The sequence below is a fragment of the Rutilus rutilus genome (genome assembly GCF_951802725.1).
Source record: "Rutilus rutilus genome assembly, chromosome: 3".
NCBI lineage: Eukaryota > Metazoa > Chordata > Actinopteri > Cypriniformes > Leuciscidae > Rutilus > Rutilus rutilus.
In genome coordinates, this window is record NC_140211.1 from 821,922 (window position 1) to 835,919 (window position 13,998).

A 13,998-nucleotide genomic window follows, 5' to 3' on the forward strand; every position below is an offset into this window, starting at 1 on the left:
TGAAATATAACCTGCACTCTGAAAAGAATAGTCAGTAGAAAGTGTCAAATGCGCATTCATTTGATTATTTAAAACTTTTTCAGCATTATTATCGCAGGTTCACTGAAGAACTATTTTGCTCTTTTGTGGGTCTCTGATACCCACACCAGACGCTTCAGCTGCGGGTCTCTGATAGGTCCAGTTGTGGACTCCCCCACACCAGACGCTTCAGCTGCGGGTCTCTGACAGGTCCAGTTGTGGACTCCCCCACACCAGACGCTTCAAATGCGGGTCTCTGACAGGTCCAGTTGTGGACTCCCCCACACCAGACGCTTCAGCTGCGGGTCTCTGATAGGTCCAGTTGTGGACTCCCCCACACCAGACGCTTCAGCTGCGGGTCTCTGACAGGTCCAGTTGTGGACTCCCCCACACCAGACGCTTCAGCTGCGGGTCTCTGGTAGGTCCAGTTGTGGACTCCCCCACACCAGACGCTTCAGCTGCGGGTCTCTGATAGGTCCAGTTGTGGACTCCCCCACACCAGACGCTTCAGCTGCGGGTCTCTGACAGGTCCAGTTGTGGACTCCCCCACACCAGACGCTTCAGCTGCGGGTCTCTGACAGGTCCAGTTGTGGACTCCCCCACACCAGACGCTTCAGCTGCAGGTCTCTGACAGGTCCAGTTGTGGACTCCCCCACACCAGACGCTTCAGCTGCGGGTCTCTGGTAGGTCCAGTTGTGGACTCCCCCACACCAGACGCTTCAGCTGCGGGTCTCTGACAGGTCCAGTTGTGGACTCCCCCACACCAGACGCTTCAGCTGCGGGTCTCTGGTAGGTCCAGTTGTGGACTCCCCCACACCAGACGCTTCAGCTGCAGGTCTCTGACAGGTCCAGTTGTGGACTCCCCCACACCAGACGCTTCAGCTGCAGGTCTCTGACAGGTCCAGTTGTGGACTCCCCCACACCAGACGCTTCAGCTGCAGGTCTCTGACAGGTCCAGTTGTGGACTCCCCCACACCAGACGCTTCAGCTGCGGGTTTCTGACAGGTCCAGTTGTGGACTCCCCCACACCAGACGCTTCAGCTGCGGGTCTCTGGTAGGTCCAGTTGTGGACTCCCCCACACCAGACGCTTCAGCTGCAGGTCTCTGACAGGTCCAGTTGTGGACTCCCCCACACCAGACGCTTCAGCTGCAGGTCTCTGACAGGTCCAGTTGTGGACTCCCCCACACCAGACGCTTCAGCTGCGGGTCTCTGGTAGGTCCAGTTGTGGACTCCCCCACACCAGACGCTTCAGCTGCGGGTCTCTGACAGGTCCAGTTGTGGACTCCCCCACACCAGACGCTTCAGCTGCGGGTCTCTGACAGGTCCAGTTGTGGACTCCCCCACACCAGACGCTTCAGCTGCGGGTCTCTGACAGGTCCAGTTGTGGACTCCCCCACACCAGACGCTTCAGCTGCGGGTCTCTGATAGGTCCAGTTGTGGACTCCCCCACACCAGACGCTTCAGCTGCGGGTCTCTGACAGGTCCAGTTGTGGACTCCCCCACACCAGACGCTTCAGCTGCGGGTCTCTGGTAGGTCCAGTTGTGGACTCCCCCACACCAGACGCTTCAGCTGCGGGTCTCTGACAGGTCCAGTTGTGGACTCCCCCACACCAGACGCTTCAGCTGCGGGTCTCTGGTAGGTCCAGTTGTGGACTCCCCACACCAGACGCTTCAGCTGCAGGTCTCTGACAGGTCCAGTTGTGGACTCCCCCACACCAGACGCTTCAGCTGCGGGTCTCTGGTAGGTCCAGTTGTGGACTCCCCCACACCAGACGCTTCAGCTGCGGGTCTCTGACAGGTCCAGTTGTGGACTCCCCCACACCAGACGCTTCAGCTGCAGGTCTCTGACAGGTCCAGTTGTGGACTCCCCCACACCAGACGCTTCAGCTGCAGGTCTCTGACAGGTCCAGTTGTGGACTCCCCCACACCAGACGCTTCAGCTGCAGGTCTCTGGTAGGTCCAGTTGTGGACTCCCCCACACCAGACGCTTCAGCTGCAGGTCTCTGACAGGTCCAGTTGTGGACTCCCCCACACCAGACGCTTCAGCTGCAGGTCTCTGACAGGTCCAGTTGTGGACTCCCCCACACCAGACGCTTCAGCTGCGGGTCTCTGACAGGTCCAGTTGTGGACTCCCCCACACCAGACGCTTCAGCTGCGGGTCTCTGACAGGTCCAGTTGTGGACTCCCCCACACCAGACGCTTCAGCTGCGGGTCTCTGACAGGTCCAGTTGTGGACTCCCCCACACCAGACGCTTCAGCTGCGGGTCTCTGACAGGTCCAGTTGTGGACTCCCCCACACCAGACGCTTCAGCTGCGGGTCTCTGACAGGTCCAGTTGTGGACTCCCCCACACCAGACGCTTCTGCTGCGGGTCTCTGACAGGTCCAGTTGTGGACTCCCCCACACCAGACGCTTCAGCTGCGGGTCTCTGGTAGGTCCAGTTGTGGACTCCCCCACACCAGACGCTTCAGCTGCGGGTCTCTGGTAGGTCCAGTTGTGGACTCCCCCACACCAGACGCTTCAGCTGCGGGTCTCTGGTAGGTCCAGTTGTGGACTCCCCCACACCAGACGCTTCAGCTGCGGGTCTCTGACAGGTCCAGTTGTGGACTCCCCCACACCAGACGCTTCAGCTGCAGGTGGACTCCCCCACACCAGACACTTCAGCTGCAGGTCTCTGACAGGTCCAGTTGTGGACTCCCCCACACCAGACGTTTCAGCTGCAGGTCTCTGACAGGTCCAGTTGTGGACTCCCCCACACCAGACGCTTCAGCTGCGGGTCTCTGACAGGTCCAGTTGTGGACTCCCCCACACCAGACGCTTCAGCTGCGGGTCTCTGACAGGTCCAGTTGTGGACTCCCCCACACCAGACGCTTCAGCTGCGGGTCTCTGACAGGTCCAGTTGTGGACTCCCCCACACCAGACGCTTCAGCTGCGGGTCTCTGACAGGTCCAGTTGTGGACTCCCCCACACCAGACGCTTCAGCTGCAGGTCTCTGGTAGGTCCAGTTGTGGACTCCCCCACACCAGACGCTTCAGCTGCAGGTCTCTGGTAGGTCCAGTCCGCTCTGCAATGTTGGCTTCAACTCTTCATAATTCACCATGCCGAGGAATCTCTTGACATCAGCCGTATTTTTAGGCTCTGGCGTTTCTTTGATAGCTTTTCTTTGATCTGGGTCTGCATATATGCCTCCTGCACTGACGAGGTGTCCTGGGAACCTAATAACTTGAGGCACTGCAAACTGACATTTTTCGTTCAGTGTTAACCCTTTCTGTTCCAGGCGGTTCAGGACCTCGATATGTCTTGCATCATGTTCAACACCAGGAGGTCATCTGGCACAGTGTGTCCTCCAGCGGTTGTGTCAGACGTTTCTGGAAGTGTTCAGGAAATGCCAAACAGAAGGCGGTTAAAACAGTATCTTCCATAAGGCGTGATGAAGGCAGTGAGCGGGACCCAATCTTTCTGCAAAGGAATCTGCCAGAATCCAGCAGTAGCATCCGACTCAGAGAACACGGCTGCGTCTCACAGTTCAGCCAGTGCTTCGACTGCAGGAAGAATATGTCTCTCACACTGGGTGTTTTATCACTCTTCCCTGATGACAATCAGGATGACTGCTCCTGTGTCCAGTTTGAAAAGAACTTGCTCACCGTTCACTGCAATGGACTTTTGCCAGACATCAGTCGAATTCTCAGACTTTACAGCTGCCAGGAACACAGTGTCTGTGCTCTCCGTCTCATCACACTGATATACTTCCTCCAGAGCTGTCTGTGTTGTGCAGACGGCAGCGACGTGGCCTGGCTCGCTGGACGGCTGCTTGTGGCTCTCCACATCTGCCACATCCCTGGCTGGCTTCCTCCTGTGTTCTCATTCTGGTTGTCTCTGTGGCCCTTTTAGTGCAAATCTTGGCTTTATTTTGTATTTTAACATGTCCATGTTTACCTCATACCGCTTGCTTGTCTTAAGACCGTCTGCTGCTTTTTTATTTCTTCACTTTGTCTTATCTTTGTGACTGTTTTAATGAGTGTGAGCTCGGGGTCAAGCTGTAATCTCGTGATCTCCAAGGCCAACTACCAGTCTGTCTCGTATCATTCCCTCTTGAAGGACTCCGTACTGGCAGTCTTCTGCTAGTTTATGACAGCAGCGATGAACACTTCAGCTGATTCGCCCGGCTCTTGGCTCCTCTCGTAGTACACGTTGTGTTTACATACAAAGTGTTTCTCAAACGCTTCTTTAACTCTGTCTTCTTCAGAGAGAGCGTGCACATGATCTCATCAGCTTTATCTCCCATTGTGTAGATAAGCAAATTAATGTTCATATCTCATTTAGATATGTCACGTCTAACCAAATTTAGACGATATTTGCGCAGGTTCTGGCGTTCACACGGTTTTATACGTCTGAATATTATTTGGCGCACCCCAGTTTTGGCTTTCGGCACACGTACACTTTTAATAAGAATCCTACGCACAGTTTTATAAATAAGACCCCAGTATTACAGTGCGTTATCCTAAGATTCATAACGTATGACACTCAAGAAGAGGATAATGAAAGAGGAATATCCAGAAAGGGCGGGAGGCAGTAAACACTCCATGACCTACTTAAACCTGGAGTGTCAAGTCAAGTCAAGTCATCTTCATTTATATAGCGCTTTTAACAATGTAGATTGTCTCAAAGCAGCTTTACAGAGATAAATGTATAATTTAACGTAAGATTGTTTTGGCTTTATAGCGGTTCTTTAATAAAGTTATTTCCAGCTAAAGTTAGTTTTGATTGATTCGCTTCCGTCGCAACGATCATTTGTTTTTAAATTAGGGCCGCCAAGACGACACCATTCTCTCTACACAGACTTTAGCGAACCTGTGAGAAACGCTGATGGCGTTCAGATGCGCATTAAGAACGGGTTCTATAATTATGTGCGTTTGAATATATGTGTGCAGGTTTGGAATTCCCTACAAACCAAGCCTAAACAAATTACTGGTGTTTCCTTATAGTTTTGATTCAGAATTTTATTTTATTTTATCAATTCGGGGTAGATACGCAAATTGAGTTTTCCCGACGACGCGTTATCTGTAGAGTGGGAAAGGGATCCTCCATAGGGAGAGACTAGTTGGCCCTTCAGCACTGCATTGACATCGGGTCCAGGCGAAGGTCCTTCATCAGATCTGGAAACGGCCTGGATCCGGCAGGCTGCGGGAAAACCTTGGGATAAACAAAGACACTAAAATTAGCGTAGATGCCATTCTTCTCATGATGTAACAAGTACATCAGGATTTATGGGAAGTGTTCCCGGTTCCAGCTGACCTAATCTATGCAGCCTAATATTGAATTATAGAAGTCTATAATGTATTATGTGAACGCTATGTCAAAGAGATGTGTCTTTAATCTAGATTTGAACTGACAGAGTGTGTCTGCTTCCCGGACAATGGTAGGAAGGCTGTTCCAAAGTTTTGGTGCTAAATAGGAAAAGGATCTACCGCCAGCAGTCGATTTAGATATTCTAGGTATTATCAACTGGCCGGAATTTTGAGATCGCAATAGACGTGAAGGAGTATAATGCGTTAAGAGCTCGCTCAAGTACCGCGGAGCTAAACCATTTAGTGCTTTGTAAGTAATCAGCAATATTTTAAAATTGATGCGATGTTTAATAGGGAGCCAGTGCAGTTTTGACAGAACCGGGCTAATATGGTCATACTTCCTGGTTCTGGTAAGAACTCGAGCTGCTGCGTTTTGGACCAGCTGCAGTTTGTTTATTAAGCGTGCAGGGCAACCACCCAGTAGAGCATTACAATAATCTAGCCTTGAGGTCATGAACGCATGGACTAATTGTTCCGCATTTGTCAATGAGAGCATATGACGTAATTTAGATATATTTTTAAGATGGAAAAATGCGGTTTTACAGATACTAGACACGTGACTTTCAAATGAAAGATTGGTATCAAAGAGCACACCCAGGTTCCTAACCGACGACGAAGACTTAACAGAGCAGCCATCAAGTGTTAGACAGTATTCTAGGTTATTATGTGAGGAAGTTTTTTGTCCAATAATTAGAATCTCTGTTTTTTCAGAATTTAGAAGTAGGAAATTACGAGTCATCCAGTTTTTTATATCAGCTATGCATTCTGTTAATTTAGTGAATTGGTAAGTTTCGTTAGGTTTTGAAGAAATATAGAGCTGAGTATCGTCGGCATAACAGTGGAAGCTAATTCCATGTTTCCTAATGATATCTCCTAATGGTAGCATGTACAGAGTGAACAGCAGCGGTCCTAGTACTGAGCCCTGTGGTACGCCATACTGAACTTGTGATTGATAAGACATCTCTTCATTTACTGCTACAAACTGATAACGGTCAGATAAGTATGATTTAAACCATGCTAGTGCAATTCCACTAATGCCAACATAGTTTTCTAGTCTATTTAAAAGAATGTCGTGGTCAATGGTGTCAAACGCAGCACTAAGATCGAGTAACACTAATAGAGAGACACAACCATGATCGGATGATAAGAGCAAATCATTTGTGTTGTGATGATGTTGATGACTAACCCGTCTGGAAGCTGAAGAGCTAACAGTCTGCCATGACAGTGCATTTAAAATCAACATGACACAGCATTCATAATAGAGCTGCACAATATACACACTTTACTTCTGCAACGTCACGTTTAAACAAGTGAAACAAAAACATCAGGCATTGATTCAGGACAGCAGTGGGATATCTCATGAACACACACACATTACAACTAGTCATAACCCATGTACACAGGAAAGCTCATGTCGCCCTGGTTCATCACTGCATCTGCACCTTTTATGGTTATTATGATGGAAAATGAGTGTGTTCCTGCCAGCAGGTCAAGGTTCCAGAACCACATGATCATATGGTGGGAAAAGCATCTTTCGGCAGTTCAAAAGTAGCCATGTTTTCCGATAAAACACGTTTTTTTTCCCAAGCAACATATGAACCAGTTGATGTTTATGAATCTCGACAGGTTTTGGACGCCTGTGTTTAGCACTGTTACGTCTCAAATGAATCAGCAAAACGGCTGTTAATATGGGGTGTAAACAGGGACAAAAATAATGGGAGACACCAGTGTTAATAAAGCTGTCTCATATTTGATGAACTTCTGAATGATCAACACGACCAAAACTCCACCAATCTCCTCCAGTGCTTCTGTGTCCGAGCGAGAGTTCAGACTCGTTTATAGAGTAAAAGTCTTTTAGTGTAATTGTACAAACGTCCTCCTTCAGCTCGAGCTTCACGAGTCTTTCTGTGTCAGATCTGCTCTGATTTTATCAAGGAAACGCAAGAATAACTTTGATATTGTTTAATATTTCAACTGGACTGAAGCAGGTTTACTTGATTATCCAGACATCATTATAAAAATCACGAGTATCAAATATGATCATCAGGCTTTTGAGGAAGATTTGAAGATATGTTTACAACTACAGAGCTTTGATCATAAAACTAATCATTAAATATCATCTTACCAAGCCATTATTAGCAGATTTTGATATTTATATGCATATAATGCAAGTATCTGCAATACTGTGGGCCAGTATAGGGGTCTCTGTGGGGAAGTATAGGGGTCTCTGTGGGCCAGTATAGGGGTCTCTGTGGGCCAGTATAAGAGTCTCTGTGGGGAAGTATAGGGGTCGTGGGCCAGTAGGCCAGTATAGGGGTCTCTGTGGGCCAGTATAGGGGTCTCTGGGGGCCAGTATAGGAGTCTCTGTGGGCCAGTATAAGAGTCTCTGTGGGCCAGTATAGGGGTCTCTGTGGGCCAGTATAAGGGTCTCTGTCGGCCAGTATAGGGGTCTCTGTGGGCCAGTATAGGGGTCTCTGTGGGCCAGTATAGGGGTCTCTGTGGGCCAGTATAGGGGTCTCTGGGGGCCAGTATAGGGGTCTCTGGGGGCCAGTATAGGAGTCTCTGTCGGCCAGTATAGGGGTCTCTGTGGGCCAGTATAGGGGTCTCTGTGGGCCAGTATAGGGGTCTCTGTGGGCCAGTATAGGGGTCTCTGGGGGCCAGTATAGGGGTCTCTGGGGGCCAGTATAGGGGTCTCTGTGGGGAAGTATAGGGAACTCTGTGGGCCAGTATAGGGGTCTCTGTGGGCCAGTATAAGAGTCTCTGTGGGCCAGTATAGGGGTCTCTGTGGGCCGGTATAGAGGTCTCTGTGGGGTGGTATAGGGGTCTGTGTGGGCCAGTATAAGAGTCTCTGTGGGCCAGTATAGGGGTCTCTGTGGGCCGGTATAGAGGTCTCTGTGGGGTGGTATAGGGGTCTGTGTGGGCCGGTATAAGAGTCTCTGTGGGCCAGTATAGGGGTCTGTGTGGGCCGGTATAGGGGTCTCTGGGGGCCAGTATAGGGGTCTCTGGGGGCCAGTATAGGGGTCTCTGGGGGCCAGTATAGGGGTCTCTGGGGGCCAGTATAGGGGTCTCTGTGGGCCGGTATAGGGCTCTCTGTGGGCCAGTATAGGGGTCTCTGGGGGCCAGTATACGGGTCTCTGTGGGGAAGTATAGGGGTCTCTGTGGGCCAGTATAGGGGTCTCTGTTGGCCAGTTTAAGAGTCTCTGTGGGCCAGTATAGGGGTCTCTGTGGGCCGGTATAGAGGTCTCTGTGGGGTGGTATAGGGGTCTCTGTGGGGTGGTATAGGGGTCTCTGGGGGGGCGGTATAGGGGTCTCTGGGGGCCAGTATAGGGGTCTCTGGGGGCCAGTATAGGGGTCTCTGTGGGGTGGTATAGGGGTCTCTGTGGGCCGGTATAGGGGTCTCTGTGGGCCGGTATAGGGGTCTCTGTGGGCCGGTATAGGGGTCTCTGTGGGCCGGTATAGGGGTCTCTGTGGGCCGGTATAGGGGTCTCTGTGGGCCGGTATAGGGGTCTCTGTGGGCCGGTATAGGGGTCTCTGTGGGCCGGTATAGGGGTCTCTGGGGGCCGGTATAGGGGTCTCTGGGGGCCAGTATAGGGGTCTCTGGGGGCCAGTATAGGGGTCTCTGGGGGCCAGTATAGGGGTCTCTGGGGGCCAGTATAGGGGTCTCTGGGGGCCAGTATAGGGGTCTCTGTGGGCCAGTATAGGGGTCTCTGTGGGCCAGTATAGGGGTCTCTGGGGGCCGGTATAGGGGTCTCTGGGGGCCAGTATAGGGGTCTCTGGGGGCCAGTATAGGGGTCTCTGGGGGCCAGTATAGGGGTCTCTGGGGGCCAGTATAGGGGTCTCTGTGGGCCAGTATAGGGGTCTCTGTTGGCCAGTATAAGAGTCTCTGTGGGCCAGTATAGGGGTCTCTGTGGGCTGGTATAGAGGTCTCTGTGGGGTGGTATAGGGGTCTCTGTGGGGTGGTATAAGGGTCTCTGTGGGGTGGTATAGGGGTCTCTGGGGGCCAGTATAGGGGTCTCTGTGGGCCGGTATAGGGGTCTCTGTGGGGTGGTATAGGGGTCTCTGGGGGGGTGGCATAGGGGTCTCTGGGGGCCAGTATAGGGGTCTCTGTGGGGTGGTATAGGGGTCTCTGTGGGCCAGTATAGGGGTCTCTGTGGGCCGGTATAGGGGTCTCTGTGGGCCGGTATAGGGGTCTCTGTGGGCCGGTATAGGGGTCTCTGTGGGCCGGTATAGGGGTCTCTGTGGGCCGGTATAGGGGTCTCTGTGGGCCGGTATAGGGGTCTCTGGGGGCCGGTATAGGGGTCTCTGGGGGCCAGTATAGGGGTCTCTGGGGGCCAGTATAGGGGTCTCTGGGGGCCAGTATAGGGGTCTCTGGGGGCCAGTATAGGGGTCTCTGGGGGCCAGTATAGGGGTCTCTGGGGGCCAGTATAGGGGTCTCTGGGGGCCAGTATAGGGGTCTCTGGGGGCCAGTATAGGGGTCTCTGGGGGCCAGTATAGGGGTCTCTGGGGGCCAGTATACGGGTCTCTGTGGGGAAGTATAGGGGTCTCTGTGGGCCAGTATAGGGGTCTCTGTTGGCCAGTATAAGAGTCTCTGTGGGCCAGTATAGGGGTCTCTGTGGGCTGGTATAGAGGTCTCTGTGGGGTGGTATAGGGGTCTCTGTGGGGTGGTATAAGGGTCTCTGTGGGGTGGTATAGGGGTCTCTGGGGGCCAGTATAGGGGTCTCTGTGGGCCGGTATAGGGGTCTCTGTGGGGTGGTATAGGGGTCTCTGGGGGGGTGGCATAGGGGTCTCTGGGGGCCAGTATAGGGGTCTCTGTGGGGTGGTATAGGGGTCTCTGTGGGCCGGTATAGGGGTCTCTGTGGGCCAGTATAGGGGTCTCTGTGGGGTGGTATAGGGGTCTCTGTGGGCCAGTATAGGGGTCTCTGTGGGCCGGTATAGGGGTCTCTGTGGGCCAGTATAGGGGTCTCTGTGGGGTGGTATAGGGGTCTCTGTGGGCCGGTATAGGGGTCTCTGTGGGCCGGTATAGGGGTCTCTGTGGGGTGGTATAGGAGTCTGTGGGGTGGTATAGAAGAAGTTGAAGGCCCTCATCACAGGACCCAAACATAAAATCATAATGACATCTGACAAACATATATCACAACCTGTACACACACAGTCAGCCTTATTTAAATATGTAAATTAGCAAATACCATAGAGCAGGGGCTTTCGAACTTTAAAATAAACAAATAAATCAATAAATTAAAATTAGGGATGTACTGAGATTTCAACTAACGAAAAATTTCGTCAGAAACAACTTTTTTTCGGTTTCAGGGCTGAATGGTTTTGGAGGGAAACAAGCGTTTAATAAGTACTTCTCTGATGGGACGTTCAGCGTGCGTTTCGTGGCAAAATGTGGATAAACTACAACAGTTAAACGTGTGTCAGCTGTGTGACACTCGCTCTGGATCAACAATATTTAATATATCTTTGAATTAATCTGTTATGAAAACAGGTTATTACAGGTTATTTTCATTTACATGTTTATATTTCACCAACAAGCTGAACTAAAAACTAAAAGCTAATTTTGTTATTAAAAAGTTGATTCAAAAACTATTTGAGGGTTGATTATTAAATACGTTTGATTAATTAATTGTTTATTTAAAATTAATTTATTTTCGGTTTTGTGCATCCTAAATGTTTGGTTTCGACCGGGGGGGCTCAAGCCCCTGCCCCCTTTGTCTCAAAATGTATTGTGCCCCTCTCTGATAAATGTAAATAATAATAATTATTAAAATAAATATTAATAATAAATAACAATACACTTATACACCATTGCCACTAACAATAATAATACAAACAAATATTAAATAAAAAATGTTTGGCGGAGTTGAAGTGGTAGTGGGCGGAGCTTCTTTTGCAGTTCGCCGCGAGTCTTCAGCAGTAACATTAAGCTAATATGGAAAAGTTACATTTATCCTGCCATGCTACTGTAAAAGTTGCGGCAGCATGTGAGTTATGCTCAACAATCATAAAAGTGAAAATGAAAACTCAATTTCAGCCGCATTCTGAGTCTGACAACGTCATTCGTTCTCATCCAAGGCCATAGCAAGTGTTATTATCTCGGGGAAATACATCTAGTGAAAGGAAATGTTAAGTCCAGCTCTAAATTGTAAGGAATTTATATATTTGATTTCATAGTACACTTTACAATAAGGTTCATGTGTTTATTATTCATATTAACTAACATGAACTAATCATGAGCAAAACATTTGCTAGGCTACTGTAGGCCTATTTGTTCATCTTAGTTAATAATAATACAACTGTTACTTGTTTGTTCATGTTATGTCACAGTCAGTGCATTAACTGATGTTAACAAATACAACTTTTGATTTTAATAATGTTTTAGTAAATGCTGAAATTAATGTTAACTAAGATTAATAAATGGTGTAGAAGTGCAGTTTATTATTAGTTCATGTTAACAAACTTAACTAATGAAACCTTATTGCAAAGTGTTACTGATTTCATGATAGCTGAACACTTTAATGAATACATACATAAAATGTATAACATCAACATAACTAAACATGAATTCCTCATAATTACCTACTTGATTCTCTGTTTTGTTTGGTAAAGTAAATGATATTTAGTAATATTATCATCATTTCCCTATTTGTGTTTGATGTGTTATGCATTAATTGTATCAACATCTTTTCATTGGTAATGAAGAGGCTCTCTGACCGACTGCTGCTCTCCATCAGTGAGATATGCCAAATAATTGTGAGGGAAGTCATTAAAAAATATAAAAACACAACAGACAGACGGGTACTGCTTTAAATACAGGTGATTTATTTAAAAAAATAAATGTTTTTTCTTTTTTAAGTGCCCCTGAGGAGGTGTGTGCGCGCCCCTGTCCCTGAGGTCGTCTGTGCGCGCCCCTGCCCGGAGGAGGTCTGTGCGCGTGTGTGCGCGCCCCTGCCCGGAGGAGGTGTGTGCGCGCCACTGAGATTCAGAGCGTCTGTAAAAGCAGGATTAGTTTCACTATTATTTGTGCGGTCAGTGACGTAATGTTATTAATGAGGACAGGAGGTGATGATGTTTACTAACGAACCCATTAAAAAACACCCACCCCTTATCCATCACACAGACCTGCAGTCACCACGATTATTAAACAGCATCATTTTTTATGGCATAATTATGATTAACCTAAGCATGATTCTTTCTTATGTGGCCAAAATCGGCTTCCATACTTTTCCGCATTTCACTTTATCTGTGAGGACATTATCAAAATATCTGTTCTCACACTAACTTGTGTGTGTATGTGTGTGTGAGAGAGAGAGAGAGAGAGAGAGAGAGAGAGAGAGCGCACGCACGCACACAAACAAACACCTATAGGCCGTAATGCGACAGAACTTTAAAGTCATATGTGACGCGCGTTGACGCGTCGCGATCATTCGTGTGTTGTTGGATCCTCGTCAACCGGAGACTCCCGAACCGATCGCCCGTTTCTCTCCGCCGAAACCGAGAGCTAAACTTCAGATTCGGGAGTTTCCCTTCCGCCCGGACTCCTAAACAACCCGTTTCTGCCGTTCGGGTGAATAAACACGACGTTATAACACTCGACTTACCGTCCATGTCGTTTGGGTCACTCGGTCGTGTTCTGATGTTCCGCGCTGAAGAATACACGACACACACACCGCAACGACACTCTCCTTCCGCTCGCGCGCGGAAATACCCGGATGACGCGTTCACATCGCCAACACAACAGAAGAAAACACTGAAGAAACTACAACACAAACTCAACTCGTTACAGTGATAACCAAATGAAATGCGTTTACATCGCCAACACAACAGAAGAATAACAGAGAAGAAACTACTCAACACTTTATAATGATAGTAATGAGAAAATTAAATCGGCGCATGATTTCAAAGAAACATCTTAACGTGACTCTTTAATTCTCTGCAGATGTTGTAAGAAAGAAAGAAAGAGAACGGTGTAAATCAGTACAATAAATGTGTAAATCCAGGTGGATGTGTGTCCAGAACTGAACAGACAGACAACAACATTAAACTGGTTTGGATAGTATAGGTTACTGTTAGTAAAATGGTGTGTGTCTCTCTCTCTCTCTCTCTCTCTCTCTGTCTCTGTGTGTGTGTGTGTGTGTGTGTGTGTGTGTGTGTGTGTGTGTGTGTGTATGTGTGTGTGTGTGTGTGTGTGATGATCACCAGCAGAGGCCGCAGAAACTCCACTGAATCCTGCTGTACAGTGAAATACATGTGCACTAAATCCATCCATCTATCCATCTATCACCATGGACTTACAAATCACAAACTACACTTTTAACTTGCTAATCATGATGATCAGTGACGAGTTCTCTTTCAGTTCCTGAAATACATAAATGTAGAATGTGAAGAAGCTCTTCTTGGAAAACCAAACACTTGTTTGCTCCTCCATTTCTACTGTATTTCTACAGTGACGTGAGTTCAGCTATACACATGTGTATGAGGCGTCACTGTTGTGTTTCCAGGTAAACAGCTTTGAGCTTCCTTCCGCTTGAGCAGCATTTACTCCTAAAGACTCTTTCCGTTACGCCCTCCTTTTATCTCTGAATGAGCCTGTGAACTTTCTACATCAATCAGAGATAGAAACGGGCAAAGG

At 48.7% G+C, this 13,998-nt stretch overlaps 1 protein-coding gene across 1 annotated transcript in view; it reads right to left on the reverse strand.

The window, feature by feature from the left end:
• The window catches only part of rela (v-rel avian reticuloendotheliosis viral oncogene homolog A), a 29,273-nt gene extending 16,192 nt beyond the window's left edge, over positions 1 to 13,081 (reverse strand). The window contains exon 1 of the mRNA XM_084404134.1: positions 12,968 to 13,081. Within this exon, the coding sequence (XP_084260260.1) occupies positions 12,968 to 12,974 (7 nt within the window). The 5' untranslated portion in view covers positions 12,975 to 13,081. The remainder of the gene's footprint in view (positions 1 to 12,967) is intronic.
• Positions 13,082 to 13,998: the final 917 nt, after the last annotated feature.